Genomic DNA, 21,454 nt, shown 5'->3' with positions numbered 1-21,454 from the left:
ATGGAGAAAAACAGGGAGCCACTGAATTCAAACAAGAGTTTTTCAGCAAGAAGGAAGTGACCATGTGGTCAAGAAAAATAAGAACTAAAAAATACCCTTTGGACATGAAGATGATGGGTGACCTTACTAAAAATGTGGCATGGTGGGTGGATGGAGAGAGAACCTAGGGATTCTCATCTCCTCAGAGTGTTTCTGGCAGATGTTCATGAGAACAGAACCTTCAGGGAACGCATCATGGTGGTGAGAAGTCCAATGGGAAACTGCTCTTGGGGAAGGGCTGAAATACTTAACACATGTGCTTTGCCCAACCAGTAGCCCCGGGGCCTTAACTGCATCTCTTTGTTCACTTGTTCACCTTTGGCCATAAGCACTCCATCACTTGCTCTTCCTCGTAGCTCTCCAGTCCTTGATAGCTGCTGTCTCTGTCTCGAGCCTTGGTTATTCTGAGACTCGACCTGTGAACTCACCCTCTCCTCCTCTTTCTTCCTTTCCTTCTCCTGATGTGGTTGGAGAGATTTTGTGTCTCCAGGGAGTCTGAGTAAATGGACATTTCATTGCAACTGCTTCTCATCCGGTGTGTACGCGGTGGTTCTCTATCAGGAACAGGGCCAGCCCTGTGGGTGGGCAAAGGACAACAGGGCTATTTGTTAGGTTGGCGAGTTCAGAGTAGTCTAAGGGGAGGATACAGCTCAGGCTCCCACCATGTGAGAAGCCAAGGAGGCTAAGGGAAAAGCCAAAAGAGTTGCCTGAGGTTGAAGGCTAAAATATTGGAAAGAGAAAATGGTCCTCTATTTGTTACAGTTGTCTACTGAAATTCAGCTTATGTCTAATTCAAATGGAACTCTTTGATCGTGGCTACAAGGGAACATAGCTGAAGAATGAGAACAGGTGTTCCTCAGGTCATGCTGCCAAAGAAAACTAACTCGAGACCAAAGTAACTTTCTCACTGAAACCAAAGCAACAGCAGGAATGCAGAGAAGAAAAAAAATGCAGTGAAAGAAGAAAGCCATTTTGAGGGAAAGGAATAAAAGAAGAAAAGGGTTATACAAGGAGAAACAGGGTATAGCTCTGACTCATCTAATAATCTTGAGTGGTGAAAAAATAATTGGAGGACAATGTCAGAGTTCCGAACTTGGTTTTGAACACAAACATAGGTTTTATGTATAAATTTTAGGGTAGATATCCCCCCCTCCTTCTACTATTTCCTTCGCCCTTCAGACTTGGAAATTATTCCCTCGGGTAAAACAAAATGATTTTGTCTCCTTTCCTGGGAAAGTTTTTGTCCTCACTCTTCACTCAGGATCTGTTGAATAAGTTAGTACCTGAGGAGTGATAGCTGTGGGTGACTACGTTGGCAGCAATAAATAATTGAGTATTGTAGTCAGAGTTCTTCTCATAGACTCATGAGCTCCTTTTTAGAGATCAGCTGAAGTCCAGCTCTCTCACCTGACATATGAGGAACTGGCCATGGAAAGATGAAGCAATTTTCCAAAACCCACAGAGCTAGTCAGTGGCAGATCTAGGCCTGGACCTTTGAGGTCAGGTGTCTCGTAGGCTGTACACAGTGGATAGCCACTTGGCATTAACCTCCATAATGCAAAGCTTGCTGAGGCCAGGAGGATACCATCTCCAGTTCTCAGAACAAACCTTTGTAGGAGTCTTTAACACTCCCATTTTCCAAGTGAGGAAACCAAAGCTCAGAGAGGTTAAATCACTTTTGCCTAAAACCACACTGTCAGTAAATAGCAACACACCTCATCTTGTGGGATAACAAAGTGGGGGTGACCAGTACCCAGGGGTGATCCTTTACCTCAGTGAGGAACAGAAGATGGCCTTCCTGGTGTCATGAGGACCGCTCAAAGACCCACACAACCAAAACTATCAACCCAACTCATTGGCTGTGGTGCTAGGAAGGGGCAAAGGGGTGAGGAAATGGGACACTGAAGTTGTGTCCTGTTTGGAAGGGAAACTCCAGGTCCAGTAGTATGATGCTGGTCTGGTGGAGGCTGAATGAAGGGAAGGGGTCTCTGGAGGAAGGACAGACTCTGCCCAGCTCAGAACAGCATCTAGAGTGAGGCTGGGTCTTTGCGCCCCTCACTGGGCTGAGGTGTTTAGGGGAGCTGATCAGATGCATTTAGAGATATGTGCGCTATGACTCTAACTGCTTTCCAGGGGTTCCATAATTGAATAGAACTGAGTTAATAATCCTGGGCTCAAGATCCACAGGTCCATGTGTGCCTCTCTTCTTAAAGAAATACATAAACCAGTATGAACACCCAGGAACCAACACCCAAACCCTAAAGTAGAGCATTTGATGAAGCTGACTATACCATGTTTTTTTTTATTTTACTGAAGTATAGTTGATTTACAATGTTGTATTAATGATAATACCAAGTTTTGAAGAAGAGAATATGGATTAACAAAATCTCTTATTCATCCATAGGATATGAACTGGCTTAATTGATTTGTATTATCTTGTAGTATTAGACTTTCTCATGGAGTCCATATACCTGTCCAAAGATAACACTCACAACTGTACTGTTTACTATTTGTAGTGGATAAATAAATAAGTAAAAAGAAGGAAGGAAAGAAAGACAGTGTAGAAATAACCTAAATGCCCCTATGGCAACACACACAGCATAAAATGACAAAAAACATATAGCAATCTCTTTTGAATGGGGCAGGTCTAGCTTTCAATAGCACCCACTGAAAACCTCTTTCCAGGTTACTATCCGAGGGAAAGAAAAGCAGGGCTGTATCACTTGTCACCAGTCATGTGTTTGGAACTTGGCGTCAAAGACTAGGGAGGTGTAGTTTAGTTTTTTAATGAGGCTAGTCCGTGTGAAGCAATTTCAGTTTTAGAAAACAGGTCTCCTCCCATTTTTTTTGGCATCACTTCTGCTTGTATAGGTCACCGAGCCATGGCAGAGAGAAAAGTCTTGGCAAATGAATAATTCCCTGAAAAATTATCCAGTGTTGAATTTACTGGCTCTTTCATACTTCAGTGGATGACCTTAGGCAAGTTAACTTAAGTTCTTTGAGCCTCAGTTTTCTCATCTGTAAGTGTGTCTACTCTTGAGTGCCTTGCAGGATTGATACAAGGATTGAAAGAGCTAACCATACCCAGCACAGCTCTGGCACAGAGAAGCCCAGCAGCAGATGTTAGTTACCTTGTCTATGTACACAGAGGTAAAAGGGGCATCCTGCAATGTATCGAGCACAGCACTGTCCAGTGGAAATCTAACAGGAGCCCCAAATGTGAGCCTCAGGTTTAACTTGACATTTTCTGGAAGCCACATTTTAAAAAGAGTAAATGAAAGAGATGAAATTAATTTTAGTAATGTATATAATTTAACCAGTATATGTAAAATGCTGTTATTTCAGTATGTAATCGGTATAAGAATTATTCATGAGATAGTTTTGTATATTCTTTTGCTTGCTTTTACTTCCTTCCTTCCTCCCTCCTTCCCTCCTCTTTCTCTTCCCGTTTTTTTTTTTTTTTTTTTTTTTTGCATCCCAAGTCTTCAAAATCTGGTGTGAATTTTACACTTACAATATGTCTCAATTCAGGTCGGCACATTTCAGGTGCTCAATAGCCCCATATGGGCTTTAGTAGTCATACTTCTGATGAGATTGAATCTCTTTAGATTTTCAGATCTGGCCATTTCAAATTGTGGTAGGCAATTGGCCCCAGTCCCATTTCTTTATTATCACTGATTTTGAGTTATCTCAGGCATCGGGCTTCCCTGGTGACTCAGATGGTAAAGAATCTAACTGCAGTGCAGGAGACCCAGGTTTGATCCCTGGGTCGGGAAGTTCCCCTGGAGAAGGGAATGGCAACCCACTCCAGTATTCTTGCTTGGGAAATCCCATGAACAGAGGAGCCTGGTGGGCTACAGTCCATGGGGTCGCAAAGAGTCAGACACGACTGAGTGACTTTCACAGTCACGTATGTTCACATTCAGGCATGGGATGGTACATGGGACCAGATTATCTGAGAGCAGGAATCCTCCATCTCCTTGTGAGGAATGGCTGGCTGGCTTGTCCTCAAAGCTTCAAACCTCTAGAACACGGGCATCAGTGGAAGGAGAAGGAAGGTGAAAAGAACTGGGGCTGATAAGACAACTCTGGAGTTCCTGGGGAAGAGGCCCTCCTGGTAGCTACACAACAAGGCTCTCTGATGAAATCTTAGCAACTTGAGAACTGACTCAGGGTTGCTGTCAAGTTCACTATTAGGGGTGGTGACAGTCAGGGGTAAGGGTGGCGGCTGCTTCTTGGCAAACAGCTTGGATGGGTGAAGCCTGTACTAGACTTATTCATGTAAGAAACACCAAGTTTTCCAGGTAAGAGGTGGCCCGTTAGATATCAGAGTCCACTGTACATAACGATTCATGCTCAGTTAATTATGGGTGCTAAGTAAATATTAATCGGAACTGATAAAATCATGCTTTGGATAAAAACAGTGGATTCCAACATGTCTTTGTATAATGAACCTTCTTCTTTTGGGGTGGAGGACTGGATAAGGTCATTCATATCACCTAGCCTTGGTTCATGTTTTAGAATCATTTCCCACCGAAGAACTCTGGGAATTTCCTAAACAGTATCATTCAATTTCCTAAACACTCTTTAGGGTGTTGCTGTTGTGGGCATTTCACTCTTATTACTTCCAGACTTTTTTCTATGAAGCCTTTGTGATTTCTTCATAGCTGAGCTCAAATAAAGTTTTGTATCTTGCCTTAACCTACTTAAAATGTGTGCATTTCCCATGTTCTCATATAGACTTCACACAGTGAATTTTTAATGACGGTATAATGATCCATTGACTGCATCTGCCATGACTTATTAACCATCCTCCAGAACTGTTTCTTTTCTTCTGAATATTATAAGATGTGATTTTGTTCTACAACACTTGGACACATGAAATATTACTTTTTAAGAAATCATATTAAATCTGAGTTTGAGTTCCCACTTGCAAAGCTGGCGAGACATCCATCAACAGACATCAATGTGGGTCTTGTTTCTAATTGTGTAGGCAAGGTATCTGGAAAATGCTTTGTGTGCCAGTTAGGATACTTCTGACTCTAATATGCATCTTCCAGAGCTGGCCTAAACCATAAAGGAGTTTGTACTAGCCTGTGTAACTGGAAGCTCAGAGGAAACTTCAGGACTGCTTTGGTTTAGTTGCCTGACAACATCGCCAGGGACCTAACCTCTTCCCACTTGTGCTCTGCTTTCTACATGGTCAGCTTCACCCTGCTCACAAGATGGTTGTCCGCTAATTCTTCTGAGTGTGTGTTTAGAGATGGGGAGGAGGTAGAAAGAGTGAGAGATCCTTCCAGAAGCTTTCTCTGAATGGCAAGCGAGTTTCTTTTACAGGCGCTCCCAGGAAATGCTTCCTGCCTTTTTAAATTTGGGGGGGGGGGCTGCATCAGTTGGCCTATGGGATCTTAGTTCCCCCATCAGGGATGGAAGCCGTACCCCCTCCTGCAGTAGAAGTGCACAGTCTTAACCACGGGATCACAAGATAAGTCCATTCTTCTGCTTTTTATTGGCCTCAATTGGGTCATATGCCAAAAACCATGAACCATGGCCAGTGGTCTGAATTAAGCTCATGAGTTTTTAGATTGAGCCATTTATCTCATTTATTATTAACACCACCAAAGTGGGCTATTCCCCATTGGACATCTCCCCAGTGCCCCCAAAGCACAATTGCACTGCACTAGGAAGTAAACAAAAGGCAGTGGGATGTAAGTTACCAACGGAAGAGGGAATGAATTTACAGAGACTACCAGCTTTGCTCGGTATTATAGCCAATGAGGTTTATCCGAGGTGGGATTACAGAGACTACCAGAATGTCTCTTAATATCTTGCAATCTGTTTTCAGCCCTAGAAACCAAAGCACCCTCTCTACAGAACAGCTAATAAATTTCCCAAGGCACAGGAGCCCAAAGCCGAGACCCAAAGTCTCCATCGTCTTTTAGGTGGGCGAAGATCAGCTTTCCCTTTGTTTTGTTCCCTCCAAGAGCAGCAAAAACAAAACCCAGATTTCATTTCTCAGTAAGTTAATCTGCCACACTATCCCTGTAGTTAAAGTCTTTTCTGACCTTTTTTGGGGCAAGAGAAAGACCACTGAGATCAAAAAACCTTAATTAGAACTGAAAAGACTAGGATAAATGGACTTCAAGAGGATCTGAACCACCTAAAATAGCTTGTCAAAAAAAAAAAAAAATCAAGAATCTTGACCCTTGGGAAAATAGAGCTACTGCTTCAAATACACCAATATTTGATTCAAAATATACATTTAGTAACACGTAAATAGTTGTTGCTCCTCTAGTTCACTCATCTCCACACTCTTTATTTTCCACTTTTCAAATCAAAAGGTGGGCTAGTGAATCGGGTGCAACCATAGTTTCCTTCAAGAGGCAAATGGATAAATAAAACTCTGCTACATTCAGACAATAGAATATTACTCAGACCTAAAAAGAAATGAGCTATCAAACCACAAAAAGACAAGGAGGAATCTTAAATGCGCATTGGGAAATGAAAGAAACCACTCTGCAAAGGCTGTATACTGTATGATTCCAACTATATGATATTTTGAAAAAGGCAAAACTATGGGAACAGTAAAAGGATCAGTGGTTGCCTGGGCTTGGTGGCGGGTGGGATGTGTAGGCAGAGAACAGTGGATTTTTCAGGGAATACCCCTGTCCAGAGCCACAGACTGTACAATACCAGGAATAAATAGTAGTGTAAACTATGGACTTGGGTTGATAATGATGTGTCGAAGTAGGCTCACTGTAGCAAAGGTACTATCTGGTGTGGGTTGTTGATGGTGGGGGAGGCTGTGTGTGGTAATTCACTTTTTACCCAATTTTGCTATGAACCTAAAAATGCTTTTTTAGAAAAAGTCTATTAAGAACAATTCAGGCCAGTATTATGAAAGAACATAGAATTGAGAGTCAGGAGATCTTGATTCGAATGTGGACTGTCATTTACAAGGTGTGTAATTTTAAATTAGGTTAAGCTTTGTGTATCTTAGTTCACTCACCTATCAAATAAAGATAATATTCACCCATCAGATTTACTGTGAAAAGACAACATAGGTACTTTCACAGAGCACACAGTAGGTGCTCAAAAAATATTTGTTGAGAGTGAAGAGAGAGTAGAGGAAAAGACAGGGAGACCAGAATTTCATAGAGTCAAATGAAGGTGGAGGCATTTTAGGACAAGATCCACCCACCAGTGATTGATGGTGAGATAATCAGGGGTTATTTTTTTCCCTCATCTGTTACAGTCCACTTTGGATTTTGGCTTTATCAAATAATTACATAATGAATTATCCATTATCGTTTTAATTACTCAGAACACTACCCTTGCCTTTGTTCTCCATTGAGAGCTGATCAAAAGGAATGCGGTTTGGTGTAGGTTTTGTTGTTGTTGCCGGTTTTCATTTATTTAAAAAATATTTATTGTGAACCTAAATACTGACTGGTACTTATGCTGGACACTGAGGATGAAGCAGTGAATAAGCCAGACCTGGATCCAGTGGTTACAGGGTGATGTCTATTGCCGACAAAGACAGCACTAGTCAATAGACAGCAATAATAAAACCATAACAAAGTGTTTTGTGTGTTACAGTGGGAGGCATGAGAGCCAGGAAAGTACATAGCAAGGGGAATGAGCAGCATTTATGATGGGGGAAGGCCTCCCTTGATGTAGATCTAAGTGATGCGTGCGCTGAGGTCTGAGGCATTAACAAGAAGGAATAGGGCCCTGGGTTAGAGTGCATACCGCAGCACACTGGTTTTCACACTTAAAAACAAAACTTTTATTGGAGTGTAGTTGATTTGCCACAATGTCGTGTTAGTTTCAGGTGTACAGCAAAGTGATTCAGTTATACATAAACATATATTCCTTTTTAGATTATTTTCTTGTATAGGTTATCACAGAATACTGAGTAGAGTTTCCTGTTCTATACAGTAGGTCCTTGTTGGTTATCTGTCTTATATATAGTAGTGTTAGTCGCTCAGTTGTGTTGACTCTTCGCGATCCCATGGACTGTAGCCTGCCAGGCTCCTCTGTCCATGAAATTCTCCAGGCAAGAGTAGTGGGTGTGTTCATCTCAAGCTCCTGATTTATCTCCCCCCACTAGTTTAAGGTCACACAGCTAGTTAATGATAGAACCAAGCTTAGGATTCATTTGAGTCCTGGACTAGGACAATTTCTATTAGATTGTTACAACTTGTTATAATTTCTTTCATATTGTTCCCAGCCTCTAAGACTTTGCCACCTTCTGGAGAAATATTAATAAAACTAGGCACATGACAGTTTAGTAAATCAGAATACATAGATGTAAAGTAGCATTTTGTTCAGTTAAAAAAACGAAGGAGTGAAACAAGTCTTTCTGAGCTCAGAAAGATCAGCAGCAATTTGCAACTTAGGTTGGGAAAAACTCCCTCTCCACGGATACTCAGTCTTCCTGTTCATCTACTCCCACATTGCCACCAAGAACACTGTGCCTCCAGGTTGCCCCCGAGAAAGTCACTGGGGGAACCACAGACGATGGGTCTTTTTGTCTTCCCATGCACACCATCAGGATTGGTTAGCTCTTCTGGCAAAGCTCCTGGTTAAAGAGATTGTTAGTATGTCTTTTAGGCTTCTGTTTTGAATGAGAAAGACATGGTAGTCTACATAACATACCACCACCAAGATGACCAAAGTGTACTTGAAAATCTAGAAGTGAGGGAGGACCAGTGGATGTCTTTTGAGTATACGTATGACTTTTTAAGTTCAGAGTAGAGAATTGGGTGCATAAAAACCCAACAAAGGCACAGAAGCTAAACAGCTACACACCAATAATCCTACTGAGAAAACCAGTCCAACCAGACCAAAGGAGTGATTTCCAGTTAAATTTTTATCTTTCCTTAGAGAATATTCTACCTTCCACTTTAAAAAATCTATTTATTTCTTTGGCTATGCCAGGGTCCTAGCTGTGGCACATGGGATCTTCAGTCTTTCTTGCAGCATGTGGGATCTAGTTCTATGACCAGGGATCGAAGCATGGAGTCTTAGTCATTCCCCATCAGGGAAGTCCCATTCTACCATCATTTAGTTGATACATTGCCAAAAATAAAGCAAAGTTTGGTGGAAACGGTTAAAGCAAGCTGTATTTTATACCTTCACATTGGGAAATAATGATTTCACATACTGAGCCCTGAGTTCAAGTTCACTCTTACACAAAGAATAAGGCAGTGTGTAAACATAGTGTAAACACAAGCTCCTGTCCAGAATAAGTGGTGTGGTGGTGGTGAGGCATGAAAAAGTTAGGGGGCTGTCCTATGGTGGTGGTGGTCATGAGGGGGTCTGAAAGATAGTGCCTAAGACCTTAAATTTGGTCCTTTGCAGTGGTAGTGTTTTGATCCTTTCAAAACGGGGGAGGACAGGGGGGGCATGAAACAGACGGTGACCTTACAATTAATCCTGTCCAGTGATGTTAGGGGGCATTCACAGGAGGAGGGTAGGGGTAGGGACGAAATGAAGTGTCAGTGACCTTATAATTGACCCTGTCCAATGATGGTGGTGGTGGTTGCGTGAAATAGTGACATCAATTAATCTTGCCCAAAGGTGTTGGCCCATGAAGGAGGGTGGGAAGGGAGGGTTGGTGGGAACCAGGGGTGGTGAGTCACGAAATAAGGAGGCACTGACCTCACAATCCTGTCCGAAGGTGAAGGGTGGGGGCGGGGGGGAGCACGGAACAGAATCAATGACGTCATAATGAATTCCGTCCAATGGTGATGGGCAGGCAGGAATCCGAACCGGTGAGCTTGTTTCTGCCCAACGGTGGTGATGGTGGTGGAGGGCATGAATCAATCTCTATAATTAAGTGGTAAACAGAAAATGAAAACATATCAAGATGCAACGAATACCCTGAAGGGAAAGTCAGCTGATCCAGGGAGGGTTTCCCGGAAGAGACGCCTTCGGTAGAGAGGGGCCTTGAGCAGCGCGTAGGATCGGATTCCGGGCGAGGGCTTCGGGTCTCTTCTCAGTCTCCCTGCACCTCCGCCACCTTTCAGCCGCGGAGGACCTAGCCCGGGACGGGACCCGGGTCAGCTGCACTTGCCGGGCTTGTTTGGGTCCCAAGAGGCAAGGAGGGACGCACCGGCGCCGGGCTGCGCCAGAGCGAAAGAAAGCCAGGGCGGCAGCGGCCAATCAGCAGCCAGCGCGTGCGGCCGCGCGCCCCGCGCGCCCCTCGCGCCCCGCGTACGTGCGGCGGCCGGCTCCGCCCCCGTGGGCGGGGCCTGGGAAAGCCGCGGGCAACCGGCCGCGGCCAGGGAGCTGCTGGTGCTGGTGCTGGTGCTGCGGAGGCTGCACCAGCGGCGCCGAGGCGGAGGCGAAGGCCGGGGTGCGCGCTTGGCGAACGTGCCCAATCCGCGCGGCTCAGCTGCACCGGTCCTTGCGGCCGCCTGAGCGTCTCGGCCGGTCTCTGTGCTGCCGGGGCGAGGATGCGGCTGTTCCGGTTGCTGCTGAAGCAGCCGGTGCCCAAGCAGATTGAGCGCTACTCGCGCTTCTCGCCATCGCCGCTCTCCATCAAGCAGTTCCTGGACTTCGGTAAGTGCGGGGCCACGGTTCCCACGACCCCAGGGTGCGGAGGCGCTACCTTCCGGGCCCACCGCCGCGGGTCTCCGCGGCCTCCGGGCAAAGTCCGTGGGAACCGCGGGCGGGGCTCCGGGGCCTCTCCCAGAGGCTCGGATTTGGGGGCACGGAGGGGTAGGGCCTGGCACCCGCACACCCGCCGGGGCTCACCCCGAGACACAGAAACGGCGTCTGAGGAGCATCAACCCGGGCGGCGGGACTTCCCAAACCTGCCGTCGTTAGTTTCCAAATCTGCTTGACACAGACCTCCGGGCCGTTAAAACTTCGGAGCGGAATGTGGGTGGCTTTTCAAGGGTTTTATGTTTAGGTAGTTGGGGGTTTGTTTTTTTTTGTTTGCGTTGGGTAAGACCTGTTTAGAAACACCTTGCGGTCGAATAAATTATGCAATGACATTTCGTTCCTTTTCTGCTCGAAGGTGCTCTGAGGCACCACCTAAGGTGGCCGGAGCGGCCGGACTCGAACTGCTGTCTTGGTGGTGTTCTGTTAAAGCAGTTGGAGGCCTGGGCTGCGAATGCCTTAGATGCTGGGGAAGAACGGACGTGTGGGTTCCTGGCGCCAGAGCAGGGTCGGGTGCCACACCTTTCATCGCGCCTCTCCTGCGTCCCCTCGCTTTTCCCCTGTGCGGTGGGCTGGTGGGCAGCTTCCACGAAGTGAGGTGCGAGCGCAGAAGACCCTGCCCCCAACCTGCCCGAGGCCTAGCTGAGATGGGAACAGAGTCCACGACGTTCTGTTAAAACTGGACCGCGTTTCCCCAGAGTGGTGCCGGTGCGAGCACGTCGGGAGTACTCCCAATTGCTGAATGCGGGGCAGCTGGTTGTGAAACACGTGAATGTGATAAAACCCGAAGTGCGCAGCCAGGTATCGAGTCAGAGCACGGCATCCTGAAAGGGAAAGGAAATGGAGCAGCAGAGATGTTCTAAGCTCTCAAGGGAGAATAACGGGGCAGCTGGTCGTTTAATGAATCTTAGGTAAATGTCAAGAGATGATGTCAGGTGGGCATAGAAACCCAAGTGCAGAGTGGGTAGCACATTCGGGGAGAGCCAGAGCTCCATGTGATGTTGTTCACAGTTGGGATAGGACGAGCGGAATTTTTTAGTTGAGACCAAATTAAATGTTAAGAAACCAGTTTGCCAGCAAATGATGACGGAAATCAGGATTCGGTGATAGGTGGACCTTTGCATCTTCTCCCCCAGCAGCTTTTCATTAGTTTTGCTTTACCATCTCTGTCACTTGTGAGAAGTTTAGAGGTTTCAGGCAGAGCCCCCGCCCCCTTCAAAGTTTAAAAACAAAGTGTCTCTGTTGGTATAAATAGCATGTTTCCATCCCTAATGTGTGGTTTAGAGAGAGTCTGAAGGTATCCACTTTTCAGTGGGGTAAACTGAGACAGGTTAATTCACAATAAAAGACATAAAAAGAATCCAGAGACTCCTAGTTCCCTCCTTCCACTCTCCCAAGTTGAAGTGATAGCCCTGGTAGCTTGGCGACATTTCGGTTGATTTATTTCTGTAGCGGCTCCTATCTACCACATTAATAGGTGTTCTGGCAAAGATGTTATTTGAGGAGGAAAACCACAGTGGAGGATAGTGTTATTGTGGAAAACCCATGGGACCATTATCTGGAAAGAAATGTTCTAATTCTTGCTGTGCCAGTGACTCCAGAGCCTGGCCTTGGCTGAGGGACTGAATTCACTGGAGTTCATTTTCCTCCTCAAGAACACATGTGGGTTGTATAAGGTCATCTCTAAAGCACAGCTCCAAAACTGTGTGATCCTAATTTCAAAGGAAGAGGGATGAGCTTTTTACAAAGAAATTACCAAATCTTCCGATAGGTATTTCCCATTTAAAGCTTCTGACCTATTTGGGGAGTAGTGGAGGGGTACTCTAATCTCGGATAGTGAAAGAAGCTTACTAACTGAAGTCTTTTCCTTATAAGGAAGCTCACAGAAGTGTTATATATATAAAATTGTGGTGGAATTTGCTAGAAACTCAGGCCTCCTTTGTAATGCCCAGAGATGAATCAGGTGGCAGGCAGCCTATCTTTAATGACAACAGTAGACAGTTGTCACACAAAGAGGCCATTTCAACTTCTACCATTCTCTTGGTTCTTCCAGCTCTGGATAGCAGTCTGATTTTGGCAAGTGATATGGGAGTTTGAGAATTTAGAAGGGGTGTGGGGGTATTTTTAAGGAGAGAAGGCACAAGAGTTAAGAGGCTTTTATGGCCCAGAGTGATTGGAGCCCACAGCAGGGGAGGGCTACCTCAAATGCTAAAAGGCCCCGGGTGGGGAGTAGTCAGCTTGGGGTGGGGGGACTGTGGCAATCTCCCTGCCCCCACCCCATATGTGCTGCCTCCAGAAAGGGAAGCTGATTGGCACCAATTCAGTATATTTTAAAAGACGCAGGGCTCAAATAGAACAGATGATGGACCATGTCGATCCACAGGCTGCCACTTGGTGAACTTCGTGACTTTCCCCTGGCTGCTTTACAAATGGGACCCGAGTTTTTGACTAGAATACCTGGACAGGGACTGGAGAGAGGGTTTACTCACGTTTACAGTATTTGTGACAGCCATACTGACAAATTGTGGTTTTTGTGGGCATAGAAATAGCTTTATTATGTGAATATATCCACATTAATAAATGAGATGATCTTCCCTGCTTAAGAAGGAAGGCTAAAACTGCATGTTACTGCAGAAGCACTGATTTTATTTGAAAGGAGGATTCCTCAGTCTCAGCACTCTTGACATTTTTAGGGGTGGGGCGGGTGCAGGCTCTGTCCTGTGCACTCTGGGCCTCCCAGGCCTCTACCCACGAGATCCAGTAGCACCCACCACTCCCTTCACCCTTGAGTTGTGACAGCCAACATGTTTCCAGACAGCACCATGTCCTGCAGGGGAGCAAAGTAAATCACCCTCTGTTGAAGACCACTGCTATATAAAGCATTTAGAGGCATGGTTTTCATGCCTGGGCCCCATCCCCCAAACTTTACTATAAATGTTCTGAGAGGGTGGGGTATAGAGCATTGGCATTTGGGGTGGTTCTTCAGCATCACCAGGGTTCAGAACCACCAGTTAAGATGATCTTCTGGATTTGGAGTTGTCCCCCTTTTATCTGTGGGACTTATTTCTCTATGCCTTTTGAGCTCAATCTTGACTTAAAACATGGCCTTTCACACAGTTAGCAACTGTCACAAGGATAGCAGGTGTTATAAATGGATTATGAGTTTATAATTGCAATAGTGCAATTCCAAAGGGTATGATTAAAAAAAAAAAAAGGTTCTTTTTGGTCTGAGATTATAGTTACATGGTTCCAGATTCAGAAGGTACAAAATGACATAGAAAAGTCAGCTTCCAACTTTCGTCCACTTGCCTTCCCATTTTAACATAACTGGCAATTCGTAATACTTTTGTCTCTACCTTGCTTTTTACCCTTAATTCCTCAGACAACTTTCCATATCTATAACTACAGAACTTCCTTTTTCTTTTTATGGCATCTGAGAGTTTGTATGATGTACTATATTCATTAGCCAGCTCCCCGTTGATGGCTAGCAAGTTGTTTCCAGTCTTTGCTATGACAACCCATGCTACAGTGAATGATCTCATTCACCATGTCATGCATGTGTGAATATTTGTATAGGACAGATTCCTCAAAATGGGATTTCTACATCAAAGGCTATGTGCATTTGAAATTTGGATCACCGGGTCTCTTGCATTGCAGGCAGACTCTTTACCATCTGAGCCACCAGGGAAGCCTTGAAATTTGGATAAATATTGTTAAATTGCCTTCCATTATCAAGGTTGTCTGTTTATCCTCTCACTGGAAGTTTCTGTGAGTACCTGTCTTTCTACAGTTCTACCACATGGTTGTCAAACTTTTGATAAGTGAAGAAGGGTATCTCGATAGAATTATTTTCTATTTGAGTAAAGAAAACTTTTAAGTTGAAGAGCAGTTGATTTATAAGATTAGTTTCAGGTGTACAGCATAATGATTCAGTATTTTTATCGAGTAAAACATTAGTTTTTTATTACAGAAAATTTTAAGCATACACAGAACTAGAGAGAATAGTATGATGAATTCCTGGGTTCATTATATTGATCTCCACGTGCTGTTTGGCTCTGGGTGTTGTGTGTATGTGCAGTCTATTAGATTTTCTTGTCAGTGTCATGCTTGTTTCAGGAGAAATTGTTTTTCTGCCCTAAGATCATAGTTTATCCTTTGAACTATCTGTTCTTTAAAGATTTGGTAGGATCCATCTACAGAACCTTTTAAACCTAGTGTGTCTTGGGAACTATTGCTCTTCGACAGGTTTCTCTAGCCTGTGGTATTGATCTGTATAGATTTTATGTCTCTGCTAGAGTCCATTTTGATATATTTCTCTAGGAAATTATACTAGTCATCAAGGTTTTAAAGTCAGTTTGCATAGCTGAGATAGTAGTCTCTTAGTCTTAATTTTCTCTGTGGCTGTTCCCCTTGTTTATTCCTTCTATATTCTCCCCCCTCCCCTCTTTCTTGGTGAGATTAGTTGTTGATTTATATGATTGGATTCAGTTCTTAGCTTTATGACTTTTGTTTTCCAGTTCATTAATGTCTACTTTGGCTTTATTAATCCCCCCTGATCTGCTCAGTGTTGTTATTTTTTTCTTTTTGAATGGGAAAATTCATTTCTTTGTTATTTATTTCAGTATTTAAAGTGACAAGCATGCCTCTGAACATTGCTTTAGCAGCTGATATGTATAGTATTTGATCCTTTTTCCCCCCAGCTCTTCATCTTCGTTTTATTCTTAACTAAGAGTTATTAAATTTCCAGTGTAAATGTACCTTGTATTCTCATTTTGTTGATGTTGTTTTGTTGTGTTGTGATCAGAGAATGCTATCTGAATCATTATTTCTTTAATTTCTTGATGTTTGTTTTGTAGTCCAGTCAGGGCTCATTTAGTGTCATTGTTCCTTGGGAAGCGAAAATAAGGTTGTGTTCTCTTCTCAGGTTACAGGGTCTGATGTATCAAATCTGCTGTATTAATTATCTTATTTGAATTTTCTATAACTTTTGTTTTTTTTTAATTTACTGGGCCTGTCATGGGCTAAGAGAGGTTCGAGTCTCCTAGTTCTGTTTCTCCACACATTGCCTATGATTTTTGCTTTGTGCCTGTTGATGTTACATTTGCTGCATAGAATCCTTAACTGCCACTGCCAGATGCACCCTTTAGGATACCGAGTGCTATCCTTTTACTAGTTCAGTCTTTTTGGCCTTAAATATTCAACCTTGTTTAACATTGAGATCTGGAGCCTTTTTTTCCTTGTTTTAATTTTCTTCTTGAAACTTTCTGAATTACTTTGTTTTAAATATTGTCTTGAAAACTTAAAGTTGGGTTTTGCTTTGTGAGCCAGACCTTTTCTTTATGTGGCTAAGTTTAACCAGTTTATATTTGTTGATATGACGGATCTGTTATCTGTAATGACAAACATCTATAGTTTCCTTTCATTTTCTGTCTTTAATCCTTTCATTTTTATACCGTGTTATACATTTTGCTTTGGTTTTTTGTGTTTCTTAGTGATTAGGTTTGAATTTTTGACAACAGGGATTATCTTTCTGTATTTCGGCCTTTTCTGTCCAGTTCTGTCGCCACCAGCCACTTGAACCTACTGAGCTCTTGAGATGTGGCTGATGTGACTGAAACGGGGAGACTGAGTTGATTTAAGTTTAAACTTGATTCAGTTAATTGGAAAACTTTTAAGTATGTTTAGAACAGTTTAAATATGTGAATCTACCTGAACTGTAAATTTGATGAAATCTAATTGTAGGCCAATTATTTCTGATAGAAATTTAGCCTGTGAATTGAGATCTAAGTATAAGGTACTGGATTTCAAAGACAGTATAAAAATAGTAAAATATCTCAATATATTTTTGTATTGGTTCCATGTTGAAATGGTAATTTTGGGAGTATTTGCATTAAATAAATCATCAAAAATCTCACCTGTTTCTTTTTATGTGAAGTTTAAAATGACGTGTGGCTCACGTATTTCTATTGGACAATGAGGCTTCAGACTGTATGTATTAATTCCTTATTAAGAATAATAGAAATATTACATTTTAATGTTCAGAATAAACATTTATTGATTTTATATCTCACTACAACTTTTACTCTCTTTTCCCCCTATATATCTGTTACTGTCAGGAATTTTGGACCAATTAACTGTCTTTAAATGGCCGTTCATGTTATGGTGGTTCTTTGTGATATTTGCAGAAGCCCGAGGTCTTCCTATTAAGTGGTTGTTATGAGTTAAAAGTTCTCTTGGTGATGTAAGAAAAGGAGAACTTGGACTGTGCAACATAACTTAAAGGTAGAACTTTCTGAATCTCAAATGTGTTTATCAGAAATGATTCACATTTTCATCTGGACATGCTTTTCATCTTTCAGCTTTACCCTGTCCTCTTCTGGTTCCTTCATTAATCACTCTGATCCTCTCTCTACAGACCATCTGTTTTATTTTCCAGTTCCTTTGCCCTTGTCTTTTGCACAGCCACACTTGTGTTAAAGATATTTGCTTCTGTTACTTGATTTTACTCCAAACTGTCTCTCTGTGGAGGGTGGGCACTCACCTCTTCTCCGTAACCTCTCTCAACCTCAGCTGTTTGCTTTCTACCCTGAGTGGGCGCTCTGTAAGTGGTGATTACTGACTTCATCTAAAGGTTATTAAACATCATGTCGCTTTAATTTAGTCAGTGGTTATATAAGTGCAAACTTCTGTAAGGTCCCCACGTTTAAATATAGCATCTCTGAAATAAAGCCGCCAGAAGAGAGGTTGTCTGACAACTCTGCCTTTTCACAGAAAAGATTTCTACCATAATTAACACTGGTTCTGCGAACCTTGGAGCCTTTAGCTATTAGGAGGCAGCAGCCAGTTTCCCTGTTGGACTCTTTTTGAGGTTCGAAAGCCCAGCTGCCTTCTCTTTTCCTTGAGAAGGTATTTTAAGGTTCCAGTGCCCACTGAGAAGTTGACTTTGCTTCCAAAGACTGCTCTTTGAAAAGCCTTGGGTTTGTAAAGTCATATTTCTTAAAACCTGATGACTACTGGGGAGAAGAATGGATTTGTCCCTGGTTTTCTGTCAGCAGTCAGGCTATTCTGCTCTAAGGCATTGCCAAGAATTCGACTCACCTGTTTAGAGACGAAAGCCAATGATTCAGGATTGAAAGGGGAAGGGAACAATTCCATTTCGGGGACAGATATCTAATGTAGCTTAATGCATGTTGGTCAATATTTAAATTTAAAGGACGAATTGACCTTTTGGGCCCTAAAGATCTGATATGACTGGATTTCAACATGGTTTATGAGACTCTGAGCACTTCAGGTGTAGTTCCGGCTCTGATTGTTGTCTTGGCAATTAGGTATGCTTCCAAAGGGGGGACAGGTCACAATACCGACCTACAGATGACTGAGTGGTTTCCTCCCATTAAACTTCGGGAAATTGATCGGGTTGTTGGCAAGATTTGGGAAACCTTGGTCTTATTACTGGATGGAAGCAGAAAATACCATTTTTCCTTTTCATTTTGTGTGTGTTCTGTTACTGATATTTTGCTTCCATGATTATCTGATTCCAGAATTGGGCAAATCCTTTTTTTTTTTCCTTGGAATGCTATAGTCTTAAGGGCCAGCTACCTGTTTTTGTCTTACAGTTAATAGACTTCATTTTTAAGAGTAGTTTTAGGTTCACAGCAAAATGGGCAGAAAGCAGAGGGAACTCCCATACCCACCTCCACAAATAAAATGTCCTCCACCATCAACATCCTGCACCATGGTGTGTGGGCTGTTTGTTACAACTGATGAACCAACACTGATCCATCATTATCCCCCAAAGTCCATAGTTCCCATTAGGGTTTGGTCTTTATGTTGTACATGCTCTAGGTTTTGGCAACACCTGTTTTTGTAAATAAAGCTTTATTGGACCACAGCCATGTCCATTCATTACATAGCACATGTGGCTTCTGAACCTCTGCAGCAGCACAGTTGAGTAGTTGCCGTGGAGACTGGCCCCCAAAGCCAAACTGTTTACCTTCTGGCCCTTTACAGAAAGTTTGCAACCTCTAAGATAGTTTGGCTCCCTGTTAAAGAAGTGTGCTGTGATTGCTCTTATTTTGCATTTAAATGACAAAGCTCTGTTTGTCCTGCTTGCTGCTGCTGCTAAGTCGCTTCAGTCTTGGCTATCTGGAGGGTGACTTTTGGGATAGCTAAGGTTCGTCCAGGTGATCGATGGCTTCGCTCTAGGATCTGTGCCCCTGTGTGGAATTACCACGTGAAAGACTTTGAGGGGTTGTATAGCTTTAATCTATAGGGCTGTCCCCAGAGTTGAAGTGTACTGGTTTCTCCGCAGCCCTCCCAAAATGAGGTTTTATGACTTTGTGTAATAGGTAACGTAGAAGCTAAAAGTTTTATTTTATTTTTTTTCCCTTGTGGGTTTATTTTGTTCATTTTGAAGTGTGTAAAGTGCCCTTGACCATTTATTCACCGGGCTCTGGTTCAGTTCAGTCACTCAGTTGTGGCCGACTCTTTGCAACCCCATGGACTGCAGCATGCCAGGCCTCCCTGTCCATCACCAACTCCCGGAGTTTACTCAGACTCATGTCCATTGAATTGGTGATGCCATCCAACCATCTCATCCTCTGTCGTCCCCTTCTCTTGGCTTCAATCTTTCCCAGCATCCGGGTCTTTTCAAATGAGTCAGTTCTTTGCATCAGGTGGCCAAACAAAGTATTGGAGTTTCAGCTTCAGCATCAGTCCTTCCAATGAATATTAGGACTGATTTCCTTTAGGATGGACTGGTTGGATCTCCTTGTAGTCCAAGAGACTCTCAAGAGTCTACTCCAACACCACAGTTCAAAAGCATCAGTTCTTTGGCGCTCAGCTCTCTTTATAGTCCAACTCTCACATTCATACATGACTCCTGGAGAAACTATAGCTTTGACTAGATGGACCTTTGTTGGCAAAGTAACGTCTCTGCTTGTCGATATGCTGTCTAGGTTGGTCATAACTTTTCTTCCAAGGAGCAAGCATCTTTTAACTTCATGGCTGCAGTCACCATCTACAGTGATTTTGGAGCCCAGAAAAATAAAGTCTGTCCCGGCTCTGTAGTTTTATTAATCATTTGTGTGAACTCCCTGTGTCTACTTTGCACAGTGAGCTATTGTTCTGTGTAACTATTGTTTCCTATTGCACTCTCTTCTTTAATAAAGTAATGATAAGTATACAATTAAAGGCTTGTGAGAAGAATATCATCTCTAATTCTTTATCCATTTTTTATGCCGTAGGCTTACAGCTTTTGCCCATCTATTTACATATGTTGACAATGAATATGTTTCCTTTTTATTTAGTGCACAGTCTGAGTTTTAATATACTCAATCATTTACAATGCTTTTATCATGGTCAGATTTATCACCTAGAGCAGTATGTAAATTGTTACTAAATCCCCCTGGAATTCATTGCCATCTCTGCTGGGAAGTTTGCATCAACTCTCTTACTCAGTTCTGCTGTTCATTTGCACAGCAGCAAAGATCAAGACCCTGTATCTTTCTCTCTTGTTGCTGTTTTGTCACAGAGTAGGTAAATTCTCTCCAAAAGGAGAACTTGCTGATTTCAGCTAAATATCATATGCTAACTTTTGCCTTGTAATTTCTGGTAAAATTTGGTGATGGCAGCTCCTTATTACCTAAGATTCTTGCTGTTCTTGCCCACTTAATTCTTTTTGATAAATCAGCTAACTTAGAGAAAATGTGGTAAGGAAACTGTGAATGGGTACTTGGCATTCATTGAAGCTAGCCTGCAAGCATCTTTAGGGAGCCCGTTTCACCATATTTGTGGCAGAGCTGGGTTTGATTTCCTTCATATCCCTTGAGGATACCTCCTTTCCCAGTCAGTGTCTCATCCTGTCGGAGATGATTCTTTCTGCTATAATAAATAGCATGAAAACCACAGTAAGCTATTTGTCATCTGTTACACAGGTCGATGTTTATATTCCTTGTGATTGAATATTTGGGGTTCTAACTCGGTAGATTATTTCCCTAAGCATCACCCAAGTAGTTGGGACTTTTTCATTTTTAGACTTGACCTCTGATTCCACTCCATCATTTGAGTCGTGTCAATGTTGCTTTCTTACTAGGGCATGAAGGTCAGTGTAGAACAGTTGTCACTCTTGGGAATAAATCGCTATGTATCTCTTTTAACATTTTCTCAAGGCATGAAGTTAAGTATCCCAAGTGCTGTGTAACATGCGCATCTTTCCCCAGAGAATTGCTACATTTTTGTTGCCCAGAGCAGACTCAGGGTTTACCCGACCCTACCTTGAATCTGTCCTAGAAGAGTACAGTGTTTTGTTTCCTCAAGCTTGGTAGCAGATATTCCTTAATATGTGACTGTGTACTTTGTATACAGTTGGTTAATTTTTCCTCTTGCTTCTGAGATGAAGTAAAAAGCATTAAGCAGAAAGTTTTGCTATATTAACGTTCCTGTATTGGTCCTGTCATGTGCCCCAGTGTGGTCAGTTTCCTAGGAGGCTGAAACAAAACTCAAACAGGAAAATAGAGGCTAAAAATAGATGGGTCAGTGAAAAATTTTGGATGCTCAGCCACTGTCTTAGCCTGAGGAGGTCTTTGGTTTATCCTGCTGTTGAATTTTCTGGGATTAGATGCTGGTCAGTGAATCTCAGCCCTGAGCACTCCTGAGAATTATCTGGGGAACTCCTAAAACCACCCCCCCCACCAAAAAAAAAAACCCCTGTAGATGCCAATTAAATTAGTCTCTGTGAGTAGGA

General features: G+C 42.9%; 1 protein-coding gene across 2 annotated transcripts in view; it reads left to right on the top strand.

Moving 5' to 3' along the window:
• The first annotated feature begins 9,972 nt into the window (after window positions 1-9,972).
• PDK3 (pyruvate dehydrogenase kinase 3) overlaps window positions 9,973-21,454 on the top strand; it is a 79,731-nt gene continuing 68,249 nt past the window's right edge. For both annotated transcript variants that reach the window (XM_018043836.1, XM_018043835.1), the window contains exon 1: window positions 9,973-10,608. In XM_018043836.1, the coding sequence (XP_017899325.1) occupies window positions 10,503-10,608 (106 nt within the window). In that variant the 5' untranslated portion in view covers window positions 9,973-10,502. The remainder of the gene's footprint in view (window positions 10,609-21,454) is intronic.

This window comes from Capra hircus (genome assembly GCF_001704415.2).
Source record: "Capra hircus breed San Clemente chromosome X unlocalized genomic scaffold, ASM170441v1, whole genome shotgun sequence".
Classification (NCBI taxonomy): Eukaryota; Metazoa; Chordata; class Mammalia; order Artiodactyla; family Bovidae; genus Capra; species Capra hircus.
This window is presented reverse-complemented; position numbering and strand designations above follow the sequence as displayed.